Raw genomic sequence first — 24,696 nt, 5'->3', positions numbered from 1 at the left:
AATTGTATAGCCTTTAAGCTACAAAAAGCCAAAATTATAGTAGTTCAATACGTGTAATTCATAAATCAAGGACCATCTCTGGTATATTTACTTACCTTCTGAAGATCGATGAGCCTTTTGGGGGCCAAAGACTGGTCCTAACGCAGGGGAGGCCCTGTTTTTAGAGTTGAGGGAAGGTGAGGATTTTGTGTTCAGAATATACTGGATGACTTAAATATCAATTTTTTTTTGTTTTGTTTAATGAGTAAATGATGATTTTTAATGTCTTCCTGCAATTGAAATAGGTTTTAATACCCACCTATTTATAGTTCTCTTTTATTATTAGTAAATAGAACATTAATCAACATATTTGTTGTGCTTTGATGAATTTGACAATGGCATAGTGAAATTATCAATAATTATGACTTGTTGATCATTCTATTCAATGAATTAAGTGAATGATCAACAAGTCATATCAAAACAGAGAACAAAAAGCCAAACACTTTCCCCCTCTGCAGAAAAAACAAATGGATTATTTTAATAGATGAACACGTCTAGTCAGACACGTCTTTGGAAACATGAAGAAAATATTTATCACCTTTAAACTGTCTTGTCAGAAAAATATACTGTAAGTTTTTTATACTATCATAGTTGATTATCAATCTGGCTGGTGTTTTTATTACGTTTGAAGAGCACTCAGAAAAATCTCAGAAGAACAAAAGAAAAACTTACCACACATAAACCATCCAACATGAAACATAAGATCTAGATATTTCCTTACTCTGATGTAAATTGTATTGATTCCAATTGACTAAAGTACAAAAATCATAACATTTTGGTAAAAGATATTGCGTAGTAGCTTCCTAGGAAACAACACATTTTTACATGGAGCAAATTGTAAATAAGCTTTAACTCATAGAATTATAGAAATTATAGATGTTTTTTACTGTCCCTTTTATAGAAACTTCCTCCGGTCATAAGCGGTTCTTACTTGACGTAAAATTTTAATATCTTTCAGTTTTCAACTTTCTGTGCTCTGTGACAGCAGTGGGTATGAAATAAATCTGAAGTTTTGTGCTTGTGTGTGGTTAGGAGAGGAAACACAAGATTGACAGCCCTGACAGTTTTGATAGTTACACGATTGTGAGGCGGCCATTTTGATTGATGCCTCCTAGCAGGCGGCAGCCCTGAGATTAAACCTTCTCAGTCAGCGCTCACAAACATACGGACCTGTATTTACTGGAGGATTGAAGCTTAAATTATTAAGTAAAGCAACCTGAAGGGACTCTGAGTTTTAGGAGGAAGGGTGTCAACATCTTACTTAAAAATGTTACAGTAATTTGGAAAGTTAAAGCATCCAACTCCTGCAACAGGACCAAATAGTTTTCTTACATTGATGAAGATAATTGAAAGAATAACTGAGAACAGATGATAGATAAGTTTGTTTATTTGCAGATTCTTCTGTTTGATTTCTTTGTCCCTTTTATGACCCAGAAAAAATTTCTAATTCTTCCACTACCATGCTTGATAGTGACTTAGCTCTGCTATATTTGCTTTTCTGCAGACATTGTGGTCGAAATAACTTAATTTCAGCCTAAATTGTCCCAAAGACATTGTCCCAATACAAGCCAGTTGCACAATTTTTCTGATTAAATATCATGAACTTTGACATTTACAAGGCTCAATGACGTCAGTAGCGTCTAAGATGGAGGTTTTTAATTTTTGCATTTTTTTCTGAGCGTTATAAGGCATGAAATTGGGGGAACGTCCAATCCTGGAAAAATTGACAGATTTTAAAGTGAAACTTTGCTGAAAATAAATAACTTGCAGGTCTTGAAACTTGGGATGGAAATAGGCAGAAGGACACAACAAAAATGTCTTTAAGAAGCAGGTGGCTGATTGGAAACAAGGTGCAGCTGTGAGAAAAGGCGAACAGGAAGGCTGAGGAAAGATGAATAACAAACACAGAGGCAAACTCAAAAAAAACAATAATTCAAATCAAGTGAGAAAAATAACGCTAATCAAAAAGAAAAAAAATCCAAAAACAAAGAACAAAACACAGAAATAAATGGAGAAAATACAAATGAATGGAAAATACAAGAAGACCTTTAAGGCATTAACAGAATATGGCAAGACCTGTTGTGCAATAATAATGGAACAAAAAAATGAATAAAACCCAAAATGTAAACACCTCAGGATAGTGCATTTTTACCAAGGATAAATAAAATTTTTCCTCTTAATAAATTTGTTATTTTCTCCTGCCTATAACATTTCACATATTTGAACACATTTTGTAACAAGTATAAGTAAAAAAAAAAAAAAAAAAAAGAATTCAAACCAAAGCTGTGCTAAATTAATATAATTTATTCAACCTCACATTTACAACTGTACTCTTATAGACACTGGATGAATAAATAAATAAACATCTTCTTCAGTGCTGCATTTAAAAGTAAACCGTTTGATCTTGTATTTTTTATATATGTATATACATTTATCACACAAAAATACACCGTTAATTATTACCAGTATTCTTTTTAACAACATGGAGCTACGTGTCAGTCCAGGGGACGACGCAGATTATTTTATGTGCATCTGTATACATGTTTGTACATGAATAGCACACTGATCCAATACGAACAACATTCACAAAAAAGTGCAAAATGATAGCCTGACACTTTACAAAGCAAGACGTCATAAAGGTGCTGCTGTTTTAGTGACGTATCAGCAATTCTGAAACTAATGAAGCAGGAAAAGTTGACGTCACACATTTACAATTACATCTGCTTGGCAATGAAGAACTCATTTGCACTCTGTTTTAAAAAAAGTTAATGCACATTAATTTGGGTGGGAAAATAACAGTAAGTTAATGGGCTTTGTTGTGTTGAGGGGGGTATGTACAAGACAAAATATGTCTGTGCTATTGCTTTTAGCCTATTCAGAGCAGAAATGTATTAATCTCTAATGGTACTTCTGGGTGCTGCTTTGGTGTGACCAATGTGAGAAAGAAGCATTATTGACAGCAGCTTCATTTCCATTGACTAAATAATTGCACAATTTGATGTTTTGATAGTAAATTTGCTAAATGGAAACTTGTCAATTTTGAAAAAAGTTGTTTCGACTCTTGGATGAGGTGTTTTTTTATTTTGCAAAACTGCAATGGAAACACTTTTTTCACGTCACACATGTCACATGAGCAACAACCAGATGTAGCCTCTGGCGCAAAATACAAAGAAAAAGACGACAGGAAGTAGTTTGAGGAATCAAGGTGGGGCTTGTATCGCCTGAGCAAACATATTCATTTGTAATTTTAACTGCGTTTCTTATGTAATAGAAACACTGCAATTGGAAAATTGTCTTTTTTTGACATTAGCGGAATATTGTCTAAGCTTTACGCACATTTGTAATGGAAACTCAGCTACAGATATGGAGGTGGAAAACTCTCTTTTTAGGATTAAAAAGGTTTTACATTGATGGAAAAGTTGACCCAAACAAAACATAATTTTGTCTACAAAAGCAAAATTTGAGATTGATTACAGAGCTTATTCAATTTAGACATATGTAGCCCGGCCATCGCCTTCCTACTCAACTCTGTTTGATTCTCATCTCCCTTCACTGCTCTGTTTGAAATTTCTCCCATTGAGCTCAATTTCTCCCATTGAATTTCAACTGAGCCAATCAGCAAACAGAAGTTGTGACTGATGGTGCTAATTTTTTGCTCTGTTTTAGAATTGCATCCTGCATAAACAGGGCTTTAAGCAGGGGAAGTGAAGGAAGACATTTAGTTTGCTTCCAAATATTGAATTAGCAAAGACAACCATCTTTTTTGGCTCTGCACCTCTCGCTTCGCTGTGGAGGATTGTTGTTTACACCACTGGCAATTTCTGCTAAACTTCATAGCTTCAAACTGGTGCATTACATTCGTTACGGCTAAAAGTTAGCGATTGCATAACATTTAAAACTTGAATAGTTCATTATAAAGTCATCATTGATGGTATTTAAAAGCTGTTTAGTATATTTTCCCAAATCTACTTCCAGCAAAATTTTAATGAGGTAGCGGTCCAATAAGTGGAAGCATAAAAAGATGACTGTGCAGTTTGGTTAATTTGTACCTTTATTATTTTGGCTAAAAACGACTGTGGTCTTCACTGGTAGCACATGTTCAGTCCCTGCACCAATATCCAAAAACAAACATTTCCTAAAGATCTCCAACAGGAGATGGCTTAATAATCTTTAAAAAGACTTTTTTATGTTCAAAACACTTAAAATGATTAATGATCAGAACAAGACCAACAAAATCTCTTAGTAGAGTTAAAAAGATCTTGAAAAGTGAATACTGTCTTTACAGATGAAGCCAAATAAAGTCATGTTAGCTGCATTTTCAAATCCAAACACATTTGGAAGAAATGCACAAAGTGTTATGGCTGACTGGCTAAAAACCAAGTTGGGTTAAATATAATTATTTTCCAAACCTGAATCATATTTCTGAGGTCAGTAAACATCCAACACTAGGGGGTGCCACAATTTGAATAGTTTCCATTTACAAAACTGAATGACTGGATTTGAAAGGCATATCTGAAGTGAATATTCTGAATTTAGCACTGAAAGAGTAAAGTGTGTGTGGTTTACCAATTAATTGATTAATTAATTAATGTATAAATTTAACATTTAAATATAAAAAAAATCACTGAAAGTTGCCTATATTTCCAAATGAGCTCAGATTTTAGAAAGAGCTTAGCATTACAAGTAACACCAAAGTTCACTATTAAAGACAAACTTATATTTCTTAAATATATGAGTATGTGTTCATGTGAGAACTTATTACAGAATGCAATATACCTAACCTGTAAAAAGAACAGTTTCTGTATTACTGTATTGTACTTCATTTGCTGATCTTTGTGGTATAAATCAAATGTCCTGACTGATATTCCACTTGGTGCTGGATCAATAATGACCGGTAATACTACCACTGTCCTGGGGGGAGCAATCATTTCCTGTCTGTGAACCTGCAGTGACTGAGGAGTCAATATAGCTTCAGGATGTGTCAAGAACACACTGACAGAAATTGTAGATCTGCAGATCATGATCGAGATGTGCTGCGCTGATCATTTTAAAATGTTATTTTAGTATGTGTTTTTATGTTTTTCAAACATTTGTTGTATTCTTACACTAATATTCTTTCCCCCTTCAAATGAAGGAAAAAAAATTTATTAAAATTTCATTTTTACAGAGTACTCAGATGAAGAGAAACGCAATGCTTGTACGCTAGTAATAGAAATTCAAAACTCTGGATAGTCAAAATATTGTTTACATTGCCTTGCCAAATTACTTGCTGAACTTTTACAATTTTTATGTTCAGACTCTGATACAGTGAATCTTACTTCAGCAGTTGAAAGAAAATAATGAGTGAATTACTTTAATTTTTTAAATAAATAAAAGTATAATTTTACAGTTTTATTCAGTTGTGATACCCCTGTTTAGAATAGCACAATGCCACACACACAACCCTAAAAAGAGTCATCCCCACAGCTGAACATGGTGGTGGCAGTATGAGGCTGTGGGATTAGCTTGTTACTTGCAGGGTCAGAGTTGATAGATAGGAAGATAAATGCCAGAGCACATGGTAAAAAGGAGAAGAACATTTCTATGAAAAACATAAGCATTTGAGATGAATCTAAGAAATTTTCTAGAAAATACGTGGAAGTTTTTAAATTAAAAAAAATAATAAAAAATTTAATTTTGAGTGTAAGAAAATTTCCAAACATTTCCAAAAAGTTTAAAATTTTGGAAACTCAGAAAAACTCAGAAAGTTTTTAAAAGAAAATTTCTGAGATTTATCTCTAAATTTCTGAGTTTTTTTTTTGACGGAAATTTATTCCCCTTTTATCTATCTCATTTCTGTTTTAATGAGTATGCCTGTTCTATGTTAATTGCACAGCAGAATCTTACAAGACACCAACATAAACACACTACTGTACCGGTTGCCACAACACACACCAAGAGATTTGATTACAGCATATCAAGACAGACAAAAACTTTTTTTTACCCGCTAGGACAATGATTTGTCTTTGATCCGCAAATATTTCTATACCAGAGTGATGAAATTCAAAATATCTGAACATGTTAAAGCTGCAGTGATCACTATTTAACAATTTCCTCAAATTCAAATTTCATTAGCTAGGAGAAAATCAACATACATAATCAAAATAAAGACCCCAAAACGTAAATGTTATTAATCTATATACTGACAGGGTTACTAAAACAAATGAACATTTGAATAACAGTAATTTATTAAAGCCAGGATTTGAATGTGTTTATTTTGATTAATCAATTAAATAGATTTGAATGTGTTAAAACATTTAAACGAAATTAATCGCGTTTTGTTTTCTTAACAAGTCCCAAGCCGGAACCTTTGTGTTGTGTTTCTGGTACGCCCTAGAATCTGACGCACATGCGCCGTCCGCTAACAGCAATGGACAAGAATATCCGCTTTTCTTGTCCCACTGGCTACTAATTTTTCCTTCTAAAACATTCTAGTGAATGCTGTAAAAAGCACAAAAACAAACTATTGTTTCGAAGCAAAAAGGAGTTGGATAATTACTAAAACGGTTCAAGCCGAAAGTAGCATCTCGATGCTAAGCGCGTTGCAGCAAACAGACGTCCCCAAAGCCTTAGTTACTTGAATGATTGTTTCTGTGACGCTTGAAAGCTGAATGGGTATAATAGCACTTTGCACCAGTCTGATGGTTGAATAGTCTAAAAACCAGATGAAAAACAATAAATACATCTATTGTTGAGCTCATATGTCTATTTTTTCAGTGGTTTAGCAGCAAAAGGCTGAAAATAAAACTAAGATTCTTGAAGTATTATTGCTCTATTGATAAAGTTTCTATGCAAACTTAACACTACTCAACAAAACCATCATGGATCAGTCACTTAAAGCTGCTTTGTTCACAGGCATACCTACAGTGCCTTGCAGAGCTGTTCATATCCCTTGAACTTTTGACATTTTATGTGATCCGATCATAAATCATGTTGTATTTTATTAGGATTGAATATGATAGACCAAAACATAGTGCATAATTATGAAAAGAACATGTACAATTTTATTGTTGTAATTTTCTTAGTTTGGCTCTCAAATTCCGTCGTAATTCTGTCAAAAATTGATTGTTAAAAGTAAGGCATAATAGCACTGAATGCAGATCAAAATATATTCATGCATTCAAATGGCACAACCAAAGTCCAGACCTAAATCTGCAGGTCAAATAAAAAAAAGCCCCTGATGTTTACAGATGCTCTCTGTTTAATCTGGGCAGAACCTGTGATTTTGCAAAGAATAATGCCAAAAATTACCCTGAACGACATGCAGCTGCAACAGCCAATGATCCAACTTTCTGTGAGTCTATCATATAAACTCCTAACAAGATACACTGATATTTCACAAAAGTTTAAGGGGAATTACTAATTTTGCAAGGCACTGTATATGCATCAACACATGTAACCTGAGCTAAGACAATCAGACATTAAAGCTGCTTCTTAGTTCTAATGCACATTTTTCAAGACCAGCAACCTTGAAAGACAATTTTCCTTTATCGCTCCACTACAGCAGTAGCATTTAAACTAAAACCGTTGTAAATTCACAGAGCCATGGTCAGAAAAACTAAAACAATTGGGAGCTTTATACAATATAGAGTCAGAGATGAGATTTTAGAGAGGAAATATGAACAGACAGAGGAGGCACCGATTCACCGACATAACTTGTGGAGTCACTTGGAAGCCGCAGAATGTTTCTGCTGATCTGGCTCACAGTGTGGCAGTAACAAGTTTCCTGAAGGACGCCAACTGAGTCTCTCTTCCCCTTTCACATTCCTCGGTTCAAGTTTTCTTTGTGCGTTTTGTGGTCTAGTTCTCGCTGTGATAGGACTCCGGACTCGACTCGCCGTCGTCGCTCAGGGCCTCGGTGTTGGTGAAGGTCCCAGCAAGCGTAGCACCGAGGGCTTGCCTGACCGGAGCCATCTCTGAAAGAATAATGTTATCGTGATTGCTTACCAGCGTGGCCTTGTCCATGATCTCTTTGCTGTGCTTGGACACGACCGCGTCCAGGAAGTCGTACTTGTGAGACAGCATGCCGCTTTCGAATAAGTACTTTGTCAGGTAGGAGAAGACCACGTTTGCTAGGAAAGACGCCACCATGGACACGGACTTGAAGGGGAACCGCTGCTGGACGAAGTATTCAACGTCTCCATTGATGTGGTGGACCCTCTCCACAGTCACCCAGCCGGGGTAATAGATGAATGGAGGCAGTTTTAGGTAAGGCTCCCCTCCACCAATGCGCAGCAAGAGTCCAAAGATATATGCTGCCACGGAGCCGTACGTGTTGGTACCTTTGACGAACAACACACTGAGAAGTTGGGGGAAGATGATGACGTAGACAAGGTCGGAGCTTAAGTACCAAAGGCCGTATACGGATCCAGTTAAAAGCGCCATAGCTGTGGCTAGAGCTCCAAACACAAAGATGGTGAGGCGCATCACCCAAACGATCTCAGAATCCGAAGCCTGGAAGAGAAAGGAGAGGGATTACGTTTTAATAAAACATTGATTTATTACTGGCTTTAGTAACTCTTTGTGCTCTTACCATCTGCCGAAAGGCTTGCTGATAAATGTTCCTGGCAAACATGGAGCTGGCTGACAGTATGGATGAGTCTGCTGATGACATCACCGCTGCCGACACCGCTCCCAGTCCGAAGAAGGAGATGTAGGGCGGGCAGAGGTGCTGAAGCACTATGGGAAGGATCATGTCAGACTCATCCTTGTCCTTCGGAGCGATGGAACCATAAGTCGTTTGATTCCAGTCTGGAAAAGATGTTTTTGAAAAAGCACTTCAGGTTTAATCTTCTAAGGTTTTTGGTGTGAACAAAATGTTTTATGATTTCTATTCTGGTCCATTTGCTTTTAAGACAAAATGTTTCACCAGTAAATCTGATTATGAGCTTCCCTGTAGTCACACGCATTTTAGCTGCAGACAAACAAAACTGCATGGACTTTTCGGTGGGTGAAAATACAGCAGAGATTGAGAAAATACCTAGCAAACAGTTCTACTCTCTTTGGCTGGGTAAAAAGAACAAGAGACCCGAGTAACAGGAAAAAAGAAACTATAAGAACTGCACATTTCTTCAGTAAAAATGGTAAATCGACATAAAATGAAGGTAATTTCACCACTAATGGACACATTTCTTTAGTGGTGTCCATTTTCTCTGAAAGATTTTCCACTTTCCATCACTTTCCTTTTGCTTCATGATCTCTGTTTCTCCCTCCAATCCCTGGATACTCATAAGCAGCCACTGTTTAACAGCAGTTACACATGAACAATCTTCAAAAGAACCAAAATAATTAGCTCTTCTTCAGATGTAATATTCAATAAATCGCTCTGAGGGCTCTCTTCTGGTTCCCCCCCAGAAGAGACGCCGTATGAAACAGAAACCTGTTGGGATGTCAACAACCCAAACAGGCTTTGATCACAGTTTCTTATTTCAATAAAGGATCAGAGTCCTGGACCGGGGATGTTTCATTACAGACTTGATTTACATGAGTTGTGTGTGAGGATCAATGTCTGATTGGTGTAAATCCAGACAAAACACTGCGTAATCCATTCAGCAGATAGGATTTCTTCTTGAAATCCTTTTTTATATAATGGAAATGGCAAAATTGTGTCTTTTCAAACCATAACATAATCGTGGTAATGTAACGGAAACACAACTCGTGTCTCTTAAAGAAGCAAATATACTTTCTTGAGTTTGTTTCATGATTTGCGGCAGATAATTAGAAGAACCATTTGAAAAGAATATATTCAGGGTTGGTAGTAACTAGTTACATTTACTTATTTACATTTACATGAGTAACTTTAAAAAAGTACTTTTAGAAATATTTTTACCATACTGCACTTTTTACTTTTACTATAGTGATTCTTTTATGAAATGTCGTTATTCTTACTTGAGTAAAGTTTCTGGATTTTCTACCCACTGAATGAAAAACAAATATTGTTTTAATCAAAAATTCACCACAGACACTCACCTGCAGTTTTTGTTCAAGTTTCATTAGGTTTTTTTTATTGAAAGAAACTGATTTGGAAAAGTTTTCTTTTACCCGATTTTGTTACTTATATGATCTACTGTCATTTTGGTTCTTCAAATACAAAAATCTCCACTTAATTTTATATTTTGATCTGTCTGATTATGTAATTTTAAAATAGTTGATAATTTCATTACCAAATACTTTTTACTCGAGATATTTCTTGGAGGGGTGCTTTTTACTTTTAGTGTTAAAGTATTTTTATTTAACTTTAATTGTAAAGTTATGTTTACAACTTTAAAGTTTGTTTACTTTACGACTTTTAAAATTGTACTCATTTACTTGAGTAAAAATACATTAAAGTATTTTTATTAAAGTGTAATTGAATATAATTTTTGGGTACTCTACCCACCTCTGATTTTTCAACATTCGCAGAATATGAACAATGTTTTTGTACAAAAACACAAACTGACTGATTCAGTCAGTTTATTCCCAAATATATGTGTCCACCTTCTACCCCGAGACAATGAGTGTGTGTGAATTTACTCGTGGAAGCTCCGATGGCGCCTATGAGGACGGACGGGACGGCCATGACTAAACAGCCGAAGGCGGCGAGGAAGGAGAGAACTTGAGCGTAGGTCGCTGAAGAGGCAGAAAGAACCCGCTGAAAGTAGACCTGCCAGGGAATCCCTCCCAACATCTGGAAATGGAAACACAGCCTTCAAACCAACGCGTCACATTCGGCAGACTGAATAACTCACGTCAGTGCCTAAAACAAATGCTCTCCCTTCAAGACTGAACTCTCTCCATGACTCAAATATTCTTTATAAGCGTTGCAGTGTTTAATGATGGATTAAAGCTCTGGAGTACCAGCAGAAAGAAGTTGTCTGCCCACAGCCAGTTGTCTTCAGGCTTGATCTTGCCCAGCCAGGGTGACTGATAGATTGCTTCCTTGGCTGAAACCCCGATGTCTGACACAGCAGGATTGGAAAGGGCAAAAGGCACGCTGATCCACTGATGAAGATTAGAAAAATCAGGAAACAAATGTTACAACATCATGTACATGATGCCCTTTAACTTAATCTTGGGTTACAACTACAGACTTCTTTGTACTTTTCTGGGTTTTTATGTAACAGATGAACACAAACTAATGCATGAATTTAGCTGGGAATATACAGCTCTGGGAGAAATGTAGAGCCCACTGCACTGAACCCCATTGAAAACATCTGAATTTAGTCTCCTGAACATGTTCGCCACTTCAGTTAATCCCTGATTTGTGACAGATATTAATCTACAACTCACCAAGCCCAAAAAGATGCAGAACAGCTGGACCACATCTGTGTATGCGACAGAGTAGAGTCCTCCAACGAGCGTGTAAAAGATGGCTATGAGCGCTGAGATCACCACAGACAAGTTGATGTTTATGTCCACAATCACACTCAGAGTGGCACCTGCATGATTCAGAGTCAAGTGGAAAAATTAAAAATCTCAAATCTGCAGGCAGGTAAATTAAAGAGCAGATTAAACCCACCCAGGGCAGACAGGATGGCAGCAGACCAGAAGATTTCTCCCATGAGGGCAGGAATGAAAAGCAGCCCCCCCATCCGTTTTCCATAGAGCTGCTGGAAAGGGTCCAGCATCGTGACGTAGCCGCGTGATCGCATTGGTTTAGCAAAGAAAAGCCCACCTGAGGGATGTCAGAAATTCAGCTTGGACTAATAACATTCAGAAGTGGTGTGTTCACTATACCATGCAGTATGTACAGCATCCAGAGTCTCCTAAGTTAGACTATAACATGCAACACAGCGTGGGCAATATGCACCGTCACATAAGAGTTGTTGGTTTTATAGTCACTTCAGAAATTGACACTAGCTTGGTAAAAAACCAGCCCCTTGTACTCAAAGTTGGCTAGTAACTGGTTACATTTACTCAATTACATTTATTTTAGTAACTTTTTTGAAAAAATTACTTTTAGGAGTAAAAATAAGAAGAGCACCCACACTGTGCTGGAAGCAAGAACATTTTTTCTAGAAAGGCAATGGCCAGCAACTATGAAGAAGCTTTTTTGTTTTATATATATATATATATATATATATATATATATATATATATATATATATATATATATATATATATATACAGTTAGGGCCAGAAATATTTTGGACAGTAACACAATATTTGTGAGTTGGGCTCTGCATGCCACCGCATTGGATTTGAAATGAAACCTCTACAACAGAATTCAAGTGCAGATTGTAACGTTTAATTTAAAGGGTTGAACAAAAATATGTGATAGAAAATGTAGGAATTGTACACATTTGTTTACAAACACTCCACATTTTAGGAGCTCAAACGTAATTGGACATATAAACATAACCCAAACAAAAAAGTTTTTTCTCAATATTTTGTTGCGAATCCTTTGGAGGCAATCACTGCCTTAAGTCTGGAACCCATGGACATCACCAAACGCTGGGTTTCCTCCTTCTTAATGCTTTGCCAGGCCTTTACAGCCGCAGCCTTCAGGTCTTGCTGTTTAGTGGGTCTTTCCGTCTGAAGTCTGGATTTGAGCAAGTGAAATGCATGCTCAATTGGTTAAGATCTGGTGATTGACTTGGCCATTGCAGAATATTCCACCTTTTTGCTCTCATGAACTCCTGGGTAGCTTTGGCTGTATGCTTGGGGTCATTATCCATCTGTACTGTGAAGCGCCGTCCGATCAACTTTGCAGCATTTGGCTGAATCTGGGCTGACAGTATATCCCGGTACACTTCAGAATTCATCCGGCTACTCTTGTCTGCTGTTATGTCATCAATAAACACAAGTGACCCAGTGCCATTGAAAGCCATGCATGCCCATGCCATCACGTTGCCTCCACCATGTTTTACAGAGGATGTGGTGTGCCTTGGATCATGTGCCGTTCCCTTTCTTCTCCAAACTTTTTTCTTCCCATCATTCTGGTACAGGTTGATCTTTGTCTCATCTGTCCATAGAATACTTTTCCAGAACTGGGCTGGCTTCTTGAGGTGTTTTTGGGCAAATTTAACTTTGGCCTGTCTATTTTTGGAATTGATGAATGGTTTGCATCTACATGTGAACCCTTTGTATTTGCTTTCATGGAGTTCTCTTTACTGTTGACTTAGAGACAGATGAACCCTTTTGCATGGAGTCTTTCTTTGTGACAATTTGTGGGGTCCTTTTAGAAAGTATGCGGCGATCATCCACCACCGTTGTCTTCCGTGGACGCCCAGGCCTTTTTGAGTTCCCAAGCTCACCAGTCAATTCCTTTTTCCTCAGAATGTACCCGACTGTTGATTTGCTACTCCAAGCATGTCTGCCATCTCTGTGATGGATTTTTTCCTTTTTTTCAGCCTCAGGATGTTCTGCTTCACCTCAATTGAGAGCTCCTTTGACCGCATGTTGTCTGGTCACAGCAACAGCTTCCAAATGCAAAACCACACACCTGGAAACCCCAGACCTTTTAACTACTTACTTGATTACAGGTTAACGAGGGAAAGGCCTTTTGAGTTACTTGCAGCCTTTGGAGTCCATTGTCCAATTACTTTTGGTCCCTTGAAAAAGAGGAGGCTCTGCATTACAGAGCTATGATTCCTAAACCCTTTCTCCGATTTGGATGTGGAAACTCTCATATTGCAGCTGGGAGTGTGCACTTTCAGCCCATATTATATATAAATTGTATTTCTGAACATATTTTTGTCAACAGCTAAAATAACAAAACCTGTGTCACTGTCCAAATATTTCTGGCCCTAACTGTGTATATATATATATATATATAATATATATATATTATATATATATATACCCTTATAAGAATGCACAATACATGCAAATGAAACTTTATTCAATTTATAGATGTAAATAGGGAGTAGGAGTAAATATCTTTTCACTCTTTTGTTTGTAATTAAATAAATTATTGTTGTATAAAACATAAATTGGATGACTCAGACAATGGGGTTGTTTTTATTTTACTGTATGTATATTTGTGCATAAGTGGATGTATGTACTATTTTCTTTGTTTTTTTTTTTTTACCTACTTTGGGTAGGTGCATGTCTTCCTTTTATGCGGCTCAAAATAAAGCAAAACTATAATCTACATCAATGGTTCTCACCTAATACCAAGCTGAGAGCGTAACCAAAGGGTGCCTGCGCCCAGGCCAGGCCGTAGTCTGGCAGGTAGACATACTCTGCTGTTCCATTTATGTATCCCCCACCTACCCAGGTGGCTGAGGAAGAAAACAACATATTTTAAAAACACTTTCTCTTCTGCATTCTAGACCTTTAGAGCCAAGGAACATTCGTGGCCATTCCGTGAAGGTCCGTGCGTAAAATACGGACTATTTGGAATAAACAGACACTGCACAGCCCTTCACCTCACCGGTCATCGTGAATCCCCCCACGAACAGCCCAATGTCTCTGCCCCCGACCATGATACTCTCACTGCGGTCTCCGCCTTCACCGACTCCAGAGTTCTTGTTCTTCCACGCGGCCCAGATCCCCACGAACAGAATCAGGACGTAGAAGAGGACGATGGCCACGAGACCCTCGACGTGGATCGTCATTTTTTTCCCACCGGGATCAGGCGCTACTGGGAACGGACTGGAAACTCATAGAGGAAACTAAACGGAAGCAGAAAGAAATGCATTCATTTTCTCTGTTTTTGACCGCAACGAGACAAATCTGATTAAATGTTACAATAAAAGCAAAATATATGCAGAAGCCCAAGTCCGAACTGACCGAAACAATTTGCGCATTGTCCTGTAATGCGCAACCTCCTCATTATAATGACTTTGTATTGGAAGAAAAGCGTATTTATTTTAGTTTTTTCCCTTTATATGGAAACCCCCCAGTTTTGACAACTTTCGGGATAGAAATTATTATTTATTGGAAAAAGAATTTCCCCAACAAAAACTACCAAGTAGGCGACATAATTTTGGCTAATTTAAGCAATTTTCTGCTTGGAAAAGGAAAAACAACTATCAAATTTAAAAGTATTTTAGAATAATAACGCGTGCAGTCTTGTTTAAAACATGGGTGCCATTTGCAGTGGTTCCCTGAAGAACATCAACAAAAAAAAGACAAAATGAGCAACTTTATTCATTGCGCCTAAAAAGCTTTTTTTTAAAATTTAATTGATTGATTGATTTTTTTATTTTATCAATTTACAAATTTAAAAGTCAGAAGAACAAAGGATGAATCCAAACCTTCGCGCCTTGTTGCTTTCTCTACTGTTCCTCTTTGTAGTTTTTGGCATATATAAGCTTTTTTTTTTCAGCAGTTACATTTTTAGTTCCATGCGTAAAAGCGCAGTTGTCATTCCCAAACAGAAAACGTCGACTTGAACATGCACGCAGTTGATCAAAATGGAACCAGAACAGGTGAGTCCATAGTTCCAGTGCATTTAACCTGTTTGTGCTGATTCTGTTTCTCCATGTTATTGATCTCTTTAAATCTTCTGTCGGGACGGCCAGAATGCAGTGGCACCGCGCTTCACTCAGATAAATAACCCAAACAAACAAAACAGTGAATTTCTTACCTCTCTGCTGGAGAGATCGGTCTAAACAGATGACACAAACTCTTTTGAAAAAAAGAGCAAGAGCAAAGATATCCCGATAAAAAATAACGGCACTTTTTTTGTGTATTCCTCCCTGGCGCACAAAGCCCAATTCAACGAAGCAGTTTTTTTTTTTTTAAACTCACGAAGCTGCCCGGTAAGGAGAGGAGAAGGAGAGAAGGAGGGAGGGAGGAAGAGGGAGGAGCTGGGTTGGAGGGATGGAGATGAATGGGAGTGGTGGGTTTATTGGGAGCTGTCAGGGTGGGTAGATGGTGGATGAATGTCTTCCATGGCTGGACAAAAATAGAGAGTGGCGTGACGTGCCACCTCGCAGGGAAAGCTTTCCATTATCATGTTGGCTGTGGTTGAAACCTTCACTTTGCCAGGTTACATCTCAGGCCTGATTAACAATATTGCGTTTTGTCTCCAGGCGAAGACACTTTTACTTGCATGCGACTCTTTTTTAAGAGGACTTTTGTTTTTTTAGTTCATTTTTAACTTCTGGGATGTTTTTTGTTCTTTAGTAAGCAGCGACACATGAGCAGATCTGGCTAAAAATGTCTGATGCTGCATTTGACTGCCTTCAGAAACGTAACAAAAATCCTCAACAGTGCAAATGTAAGCTCCACAGACAGTTGTGGTTTTAATGGGAGTTGGTATAGCAAGACATTTGGAGATCACTTGTTACTCAGCTCTCAAGTCTACTCCAGATATCCGTGTCCAAACTCAAGATATGCAAGTCCTAAGTAAGGAAATGCAGAAATACAGTCCCAAATCACGGCATGCAAGTTTCAAATAAAAAAACAACAACAACAAGATTTCTAAAATAAAGATAAGAAAGTCTGAATAGATATCCTGCATGTCAAAGGTCATTATAGAGGTCAGGGGTCATGAACATCTCATCTTAAGACACAGAATATCAGCCTTAGTGATTGGCTTCTTAAGGAAATAAATCTTTTATTAGATTGAACCTAAAATTAATTTTTGTACATTTTTGATAAAAAAAATTACAGCTTATCAGTTAATTTACACATTTTGCTTCTTTGATTTAACTTTAGCACAAAACAAAAGAAAAATCTGTTAATGATACATTAGCAAAGCCGACATTTATTGTCCTCTGTGTCCATCCAAATGTCAAAGAAGCTGGACGTTGTTGCAACTACATCCAAACTGTCTCACCCACATGTTGTACAGGCTGGATTCCTTTTTCTGTCTTTTTCCACCATCTTGTAAATTCTGTGAACAAATAGAATAACATATTGTGAAATATGATAGTTCTCCAAATAGTTCTTTGTTTAAGCTGGCTGAAAAGCCTTTTGTCGTCTCATAAAATCAGATTTCAAATCTGCTTCAAGCCTAAATCAACTTTAAATTTTAGGCAGATTTGTCGCTGCTGTCCACGGTGCTGAAGTTGACATCATCTTTGATGGTTTTTTGATGACAGACTCTCAAACTTACTGGTCTAAACAATGTGATGGTTAACTGAAAGTAAAGGTTTCAGGGAGGTTGGTGTTGTTCTTTCACTCAGGGCTACATCACTGAGGTGGACGACTTCTGTCCAACTCACCCATATTTAATGGTGTTAAAAAAATGGGTTGGAAATGATTCCTCAATGCCATTATTAAGAAATAATTTGGTGTGCACTTACATTTTTCCCTGTTCTTTGGCCTGTGGAGTGAGTGGGACTGTGTTGGGTTTCAGGATATTTGAATAAACAAGAAGTAGGGAAGACAAAAACGTGGTTAAAACGTGAATTTAGAGAGCATAATGGATAGTTTGTTAAATAAAAAGTCATAAAATAGACTTCTTGTTGTAGGAAGTTTTGATTTATTTCATTCATGATTCAAACAGTTTAGCAGCTTTTTTTTTTTTTAGCATGGAAACTACATAAAATGTAATTAAATTTCCCAGCTGGGAATATTCAACATAATTTGAATTAAAAACTGTGATGTTTACTATACCTTTATTTACCCACTGATTGAGTTTATCTTTATTCACGAAATCAAACTAATTGATAAACATACAGCCTATAATTAGTTTTCTGGTCTCTGATTCAATAGACAGAAGATCTTTGTAAAATCTTTATAATAAATATCTTCAATAACAACCATACCCCATAAGTGAATACAATTCGTTGGGTGTGTGTGTTTATTTTCTTTTTCCGCTGTTAGTTATCTCTCTATGTTAGACTCATCTGACAGGTAGAAATAAATGAAGCGACTGCTGACATGTTTGTCCTGTAATTTCCTGTCTTTGCGGCTGACAGTCGGTCACACAGAGGCCACCTCTAATTGGAGGGTTTCCCACAAATACACCTGGGAAACATTTCAGCAGTGTTACAGGAAGGAAGAAGGAGTCATAAAGAGATTATAATTCAATATCCACAAACAAACAAACCTCTAAAAACATCAGTGACAATTAAACATAAGCTACATCATATATAGAGATGTTCTGCGTAAAGATATAAGGATAATTGTGATTATAACGAACCCGACAGCTCTCTCTGTAGATCTTTATTGCCTCCTAGTGGTTTCTGCAAACATCACAAGGGATATTAGGAGGATTAGAAAGTCTTAAGGAAACAAAATGGTAATAAAATTTAAGAACATTCGTAAGATGACATCCTTGTAATGACAGAAAACTTAACTTTTACAAACAATATTCTCAAATAAGTTACTTTGGCAACTAAAGTTTGAAATACTTCTACTTTACTTTGAATCTGTCTGCATGACTGGATTGAAACTACTTTTTGATTTAGAAAGTGCATTTAGATGACAAGTGTTTTGAAAAGTAAACTGATTCTAAGTGAAATGCTTGAAAAAGGGTTTTAAATGTGATGCTTAAAGAACAAAGGAAAGCCATCATGTCACAAAATGCAGTTTTCATTTCTTCCAGATGACTTTAAATTTAAAGTCTCAACAGAAGTATGCCTATTTATATAGTTCTATTTCATATATTCTGAAGTTAAAGAAAGAACAGAACAAATATTCAAAAGCTATGAACATTTACTTCTGAGAAAACAAAAGACCCTATTTGGTGCCAGGCAGGACTAAAATTTGTGAAAATGACAGTTTTGTGAAAATGACAGTTTTCCATGAACTAAGAAATCTAGTTTTCTGTCTAACTCTGCATGACTTGTGCCAAACTTTAGTTTTGAAAAAGTAATTTTTTAACCAAATGTATTTCAAGAAGAACAAAGTTCATCTTCACTAACTGATGTTTATCTTATTGTGATGTAAATGAAATAGATAAAATGACTGTGCAGATTTTAGTTTTGACTAAAAGGCCAGAAGAAGAAAGTGACAGGACAATTATGATGATCAACAGTCCGTGTTGTGTTCTGTTTCCTGTAACATGCTGCCACCTACTGGCCAATTTGATGCATCACAACAGGACAAGCGTTCCAGTTCCTTTACTTGAAAGCTCAATAATTCAGTTTTGCTTTCAATTCAAGTCTTTAAGCAGAAAAATTAAGTATTCTTCTTTTGCTTTGACATGGTGTTTTTTTTGAAAGTATGTGTTATTATCTCCATGTTTTCAGACATAGTTATTAAGCCGATATCCACTGCTAGAAAGGGAGCAAAGCGAGGGTGCATGATTGTCCTTCAGGGCCTCAGGGGGCCTGTAGAGAGGAGCAGGGGGGTTTAGGTTGTTGAAGGGAGGTAGAGGAGCTGAAGGTTGATGTGTCTGCGCACGGAGGCGACCCTGCAACCTTTCTCTGCTGCTCCAGCACAGCACCAGCCCACCGACCACGCTGAGGAAGGACGAGGCGTAGCCGAGATACACAGCCAATCCGATCTCGTACTTCATCCCACTGAGAAGAAAGGGATCGTAAAAATCCATAATCACGTCATTGGTGGTCCAGGAAACGGTGACGAGGCAGAGGAGGCCGGCGCACAGGAAACCGACCCCACCGCTGAGGACCAGGGGGGATTTGACCACCGAACGTTGGGCGAAGTGGGTGCACTTCATCCCCATTACAGCCACCAGAGATGCCAAGACAGAGGAGATGCAGGAGAGCACCATGAGAGCCCGAGCAGCCTGCGAGAAACCAAAACAAAGGCTAAAGTTTGAAAGTTTATTCTCTAATAAAGCGGAGACTGTCATTTTGTATTTCACATTTTTTCTCCCAAACTCTCCCACATTTCACATTTAAAGTTACCATTTTCCTGAGCAGTGACACCAAAATATAAGAAGAGAAGTTATTTGATGCAGTGATTCATCTCAGTTAAGAATCAGTTTATTCTGCATTTTCTTAGCACCGACATGGAGCTAATGAAAAACAACAAATCAGTTGCTCATTCAAGAGCCAGCTTTAATGTCTAAACAAAGTAATGATACCTAGAATCAGGTGAGTCTTCAGATCTTCACTCAGTTTAGCAGAAGAAAATGAAAAGACACACTTGGGGACTAATTTCTCCAAACAATAGCCACGTAACGGCCTCATTATGAAGGTTTTTGGTGGTTTTTTTTTTAATTTCATTTATGCTTTATTTGCTTGAAAGTCTCAAAGTAATCTAACTGAATGTCATATTGGGGGAGTTTTCAGCTCATATTTTCTGAAAGTAGTTGTGCTGTTTGACTTCTAATACGGAGTGATAAACATTTAATCATAATGGTTTTGATTTGAAAGTGTTTTTCTTTGCACTCAAAGGGATTGTACAAAATGTACAAAGTCTGAATGTAAAATATTTTCCTCTTTTCTCCATTTAAACTAAAACATGCGCAAGACAGTGAATATGGAAAATATTCTTGTAAGTGCATTAAATAAATTTTTTTTCTGAAAAGTCGACACACAAATACCCCATTATGATAATGTGAATTTTTTTTAAAGATTTTTTTTAAAGATTTTTGAAAGTATTAAAAATATATAAAACATATTGTCTTGCATTTAGCAAGTAGAAATAATTTACCGATCTAAAACAAGAGAAGTTTTGCCTGATTTAACCTTACATGGTAAAAAAGTGTTTGTTTTTTTTAACTGTATGTAAACTTCTGGCTTCAGATGTAAACACATTGAAGAATCTGAAGATCCATTATTGAGATTTGGCTCCAACGCTTCTAACTCAGGTTCTTTCCATCGTTTTGGTTAAGTTCCTCCTGCAGAGAAACACCCACACAACATGATGCTACCACTTTACATTTAAAATCTGGTGCTACACCATTTTTGTTTACACTTTGTGAAGAAGGAAGTTGCGCTAGTCTGCTTTGGAGGTTTTTGTCTTGTATCCATCAGTGGTTTTTTGGTGCAGCGCGCCCACAGGGTGGAGAATGGAAGAGATTTTTCAAAGGGTTTGGATTGCTTGACACAATGCAGTGTGAAAGCAAACCAAACCAGCTGAAAACGTAGTAATTGTTGCAACCTTTGTCCCCAATCAAACCGAGTCTACCGGATTATTTGATGTGAAAACACTCAATTTTAAACAGAGAAGGCTTTCAATGATATACATCTTTGGTTCTCACAGTATCATCACTGCAAAAACGCAAAATCTTACAAAGTATTTTTAGTCCAGTTTCTTGAGCCAATATCTTAGTATACTTGGAATACGGTGTACTATACAAGAACTATACAAGAAAACTCTTGTACAAGAGAAAACAAATGTACAATTAGTGTCTATGTATGTATATATATTTCTCAGCAAGATATGGAAGCTTGTTTTAATAAAGTCAATAATTCTTTAATATTAATATTAATGAAAAAGTACCAGTTCCACTGGTGGATTATTATAGAAAAATCTCCCAATGGACCTAGTACTTTTTTGTCCATTGACTTAAAGCTCATATGATTTGCCGATAAATTACTTGTACGTTAGTTTTCTCTTATTTCAAGTGTACTAAGATATTCGCAGTAAAAACTGGACTAAAAGTATTTGGCAAGATTTTTTGCAGTGATCAGGTCACGCGGGTCAACCTTCAGTACCTGCAGGTCAGGGGGCAACGCCAGCAGAGATCGGTACAGCTCACACTGGTAAATACCCGTGCTGTGCCAGACGCACTCCATCCACAGGCCTTTCATGTAGGCGGTGGCTGTTATAATGTTGGTCCCCATGTAGGCTGTGCTGCGCCAGTGGGGGAGCAAAGTTGCGACAATGGTTCCTGCAAAGCCCAAAAGTCCTAGGAAGAAGCCGAGGAGCTGGACCGCCATGCTGGCCATGATTGAAGCGCTGGAACTGAAAAGTAAAAAAGCTAGTAGTTAAAATCACTCAGTAGGGAGACATTTATAGCACTGCAGGTGGTGATTATTTCACAAATGTGCAAAAACCACCCAACAAAACTAAGACTTACAGTTCCCAGGGCTGAAATTCAGTCAGGATTACTCGTCTTATCGTCCCCGGAGCAGCAGCATGTTCCTCTGCGCTCACCGCCGGTCACGGAGCCTGAACCATTCCTCAAGTGTCTCTTCTGAACGTGCGCAGGAATAGCTGTGGAAACTTTCAGCACTCCGGCGCCGTCGGTCTCTGGTGAGTGGCAGGTGGCTGCATGTGTGACTAATGAGAGCAGTGTTCAGCTTCACCTGGTAAAAGCTCTCTCCTCTGGAGGGGCAAAACCACAGCAGTCTATTTGTTAAGCTCTTCGCCACACCTCAGGAAAAAGACGAAATTAAACATTTACAGAAATCCACCTGAGCTGAGAGCACAACTTTAAGTCGGTGAAATTATTTAATCGCTCTGCAGGACGTTTGAAGGTGAGGGGCTGAATTATCTGAAGACAGATTCTAGCTGCTGGGTCCAGAACTGTTATAATAGAAAAAGCACAGAAATTGGTTTAATTTTGGGTCAATTTGGATTATTGCACTGTCTGAAACTGTTACACATTTACAGAGAAGTAAAATAATACAACTTGTAGCTCCAGGCTACCTTAAACTGTCAATAAGCTCTAATGATTTACTTTTGTTCCTTTTAAATGTTTTCAGCAAAATATGACAAGGAAAGTGCACGTTTATTTGAGTAATATTGATAGAAAACTGTGTTTAATCTCCAAATAAAAGGAAATTAGAACAAATTCATTGTCCTCAGAGAACAAAGGCTCTTTGCAAAGCCTGGTTATTTTTTCTGTGTTAGACCTGGCACTGCTTGGATCTCATAAAATCTCAGCGACACAAGCCCTTTTGTTCTTACTTAATGATCGACTACACTGAAGGCATGAAAGGAAATCATCAGGAACAAAAGCTAAGCTGTGACAAGAATCTTGTCTCACTTTCACACCATGAATTCAGCCTAGTTTAACCACATAGCAGTTCCCTGTCAGAGTGTTTGTATTAATCTACCTTCCCGGATTTAAGCAAGTCCAAAACACAAACTATATTAATGTGACATGGAAGAAAAATACTAGTTTTACAAACAAACGTGGTGTGGGTTTGTCTTCAGCCCCTTCTTACTCTGAAATCCATGAATGTATTGTAGTGATGTCACCTGCTATCACCTAATTAATAAATTGAGTCCAGTTGTGTGTTTTTAAGAGGTCAGTGAACAAACAGCATCACGAAGACCAAGGAATCACAACAGAAATGTCAGAAACAAAAGCAAAAAGCTTGAAGGACAATATATGAGACTTGAATTAAACCTTTTGGCCAATCTAACACTGAACACACAATCCTCATGCTGAAACATGGTGGTGGCAGAATTATACTTTTTGGAGTATTTTTACTCCACTGTACTTTTTACTTCTTCTTGAGTAATTTTATTATGAAGAATCTCTGGATTTCCGACTCACTGAATGAAAACAAACATGTTTTAACCAAACATTAATTAGTTTTACATTGAAAGAAACAGATTTTGAATTTTTTTTAATTTTGTCTGATTTAGTTACTTTGTTGTTATAAATTATTGTCATTCTGTTCCTTAAAATACCAAAATTTCTTGATAACATTATAATTTGGTCTGCCTGATGATGTGATGTTTCTTTTTGTTCCTCAGCACTTGAATAATTTCTTTTTGGTTACCTTTTAATTGAGTCAAAACATGTTGAAGTAGTCGTAGAGTTTCTCCCCATCTCTACTGAAAGGTCATATTTAAACGGGTACAGGCGACTGACTCACCCAAAAATGTTTGAAATAACAGCACCAGCTCCGCTCCGATTGTGTCATCTTAGTTGTCAAGCAACATATCCATTTGCCAGAATTGCAGGCCTGTCAGCAACGTGACAGGCCAGTTTTAGATATCATCAGCTTGATCAGTGACATTATGTCCATCAGTGTCTGCTACATCATGTAAGAGACGGTACCAAGCAGATAAAACGCACCAATGTCACGTTTGGGGAGAAGTGTTGCCATGCAGCGCCACACAGAGGAGACATGGTCCTCGCTTCTTCTTAGAGATTAAGAGCGTCCAACAAGTACGTGATTCACAACTTTAAAAAAGTAAAAACCACACAGTCAGCAGCAGAGCAGAGCAGCATGAGGTGCAGAAAGTTTACCTGATTGAATTTATGGGCGGTATAAGGAGCCAGACAAGGTCTTCTTTCTGATGTTCATCCTTCTTTCTTCGTCTGTGTCCTGAGCGTAGACTACCGTGACATCCTGTTGCCGTACAAAAGCATTTTCTCAGCCCTTCCCCCGGGTCACTCATGGAGCATTCGGCTGTCTGTGTGATCCCTGAGGCGGAGGGATCATCCTCTCCAAGGTCTGCCCGTGGGAGACGCCATTTGAAAGTGGAACACTTAATAGTCTTAGTTAAACAGAATAATCCTGTGATTAGCAGCTGAGCATATAGTGGGTTTGCTTCTGTCAGCGCTTGAGGGTGACACTGCAACACTACTGCGAAGATGTGGACAGGCAATCCTTTACAAGGGTTTAAGTGACTGGAAAGCTGCACTTTATCCACACCTGATCAACAGACACACCACTCAAGATAATTTAATTCAAGATCCTTTCATTTAGTAGGTCTCAGAATCTTTAAATGTTGAGATTTCCTGTGTTACAGCTATTGTTTTGAAGCTAATAATTAGGCATGTCAATTTAATAAACTTTAAAAGTCAAAATTATGTCTTTGAAATTCATCGTTATGACTGTCACAATCAAAACTATGTGCTTTTAATCTCATAGGTTAGTCTGTGATTCTCCTAATTATGATTTCATCTGTCAAAAT

General features: G+C 37.5%; 2 protein-coding genes across 5 annotated transcripts; both read right to left on the bottom strand.

Annotated features, from left to right (window-relative positions):
* Positions 1-5,859: 5,859 nt before the first annotated feature.
* LOC129361511 (high-affinity choline transporter 1-like) lies at positions 5,860-15,722 on the bottom strand. The gene is made up of 9 exons (XM_055032399.1): positions 15,593-15,722; positions 14,435-14,675; positions 14,169-14,282; positions 11,576-11,731; positions 11,347-11,495; positions 10,915-11,058; positions 10,591-10,744; positions 8,612-8,829; positions 5,860-8,532 (listed from the first exon to the last, which is right to left on the bottom strand). The coding sequence occupies exons 2-9, from the start codon at positions 14,616-14,618 to the stop codon at positions 7,879-7,881; spliced, it is 1,773 nt and encodes a 590-aa protein (XP_054888374.1). The 5' UTR covers positions 14,619-14,675; positions 15,593-15,722; the 3' UTR covers positions 5,860-7,878.
* A 2,978-nt stretch (positions 15,723-18,700) lies between these two features.
* On the bottom strand, positions 18,701-24,595 carry LOC129360924 (claudin-14-like). Of its 4 annotated transcripts, none has more exons than XM_055031441.1 (5): positions 24,026-24,595; positions 22,233-22,344; positions 21,896-22,143; positions 21,531-21,780; positions 18,701-19,651 (listed from the first exon to the last, which is right to left on the bottom strand). In XM_055031441.1, exons 4-5 carry the CDS (start codon positions 21,762-21,764, stop codon positions 19,148-19,150), a joined length of 738 nt encoding a protein of 245 aa, XP_054887416.1. In that variant the 5' UTR covers positions 21,765-21,780; positions 21,896-22,143; positions 22,233-22,344; positions 24,026-24,595; the 3' UTR covers positions 18,701-19,147. The 4 variants fall into 4 exon arrangements, with proteins under 4 accessions (XP_054887416.1, XP_054887418.1, XP_054887415.1 ...); XM_055031443.1 differs by lacking the exon at positions 22,233-22,344 and having other exon boundaries at positions 18,701-19,424; positions 19,520-19,651; XM_055031440.1 differs by lacking the exon at positions 22,233-22,344.
* Positions 24,596-24,696: the final 101 nt, after the last annotated feature.

Source organism: Poeciliopsis prolifica, unplaced genomic scaffold, assembly GCF_027474105.1.
Source record: "Poeciliopsis prolifica strain line A6 unplaced genomic scaffold, Auburn_PproV2 SCAFFOLD007, whole genome shotgun sequence".
Lineage (NCBI taxonomy): Eukaryota > Metazoa > Chordata > Actinopteri > Cyprinodontiformes > Poeciliidae > Poeciliopsis > Poeciliopsis prolifica.
Note: the sequence above shows the minus strand (reverse complement) of the source record. Positions and strands in the feature narration are given on the sequence as shown.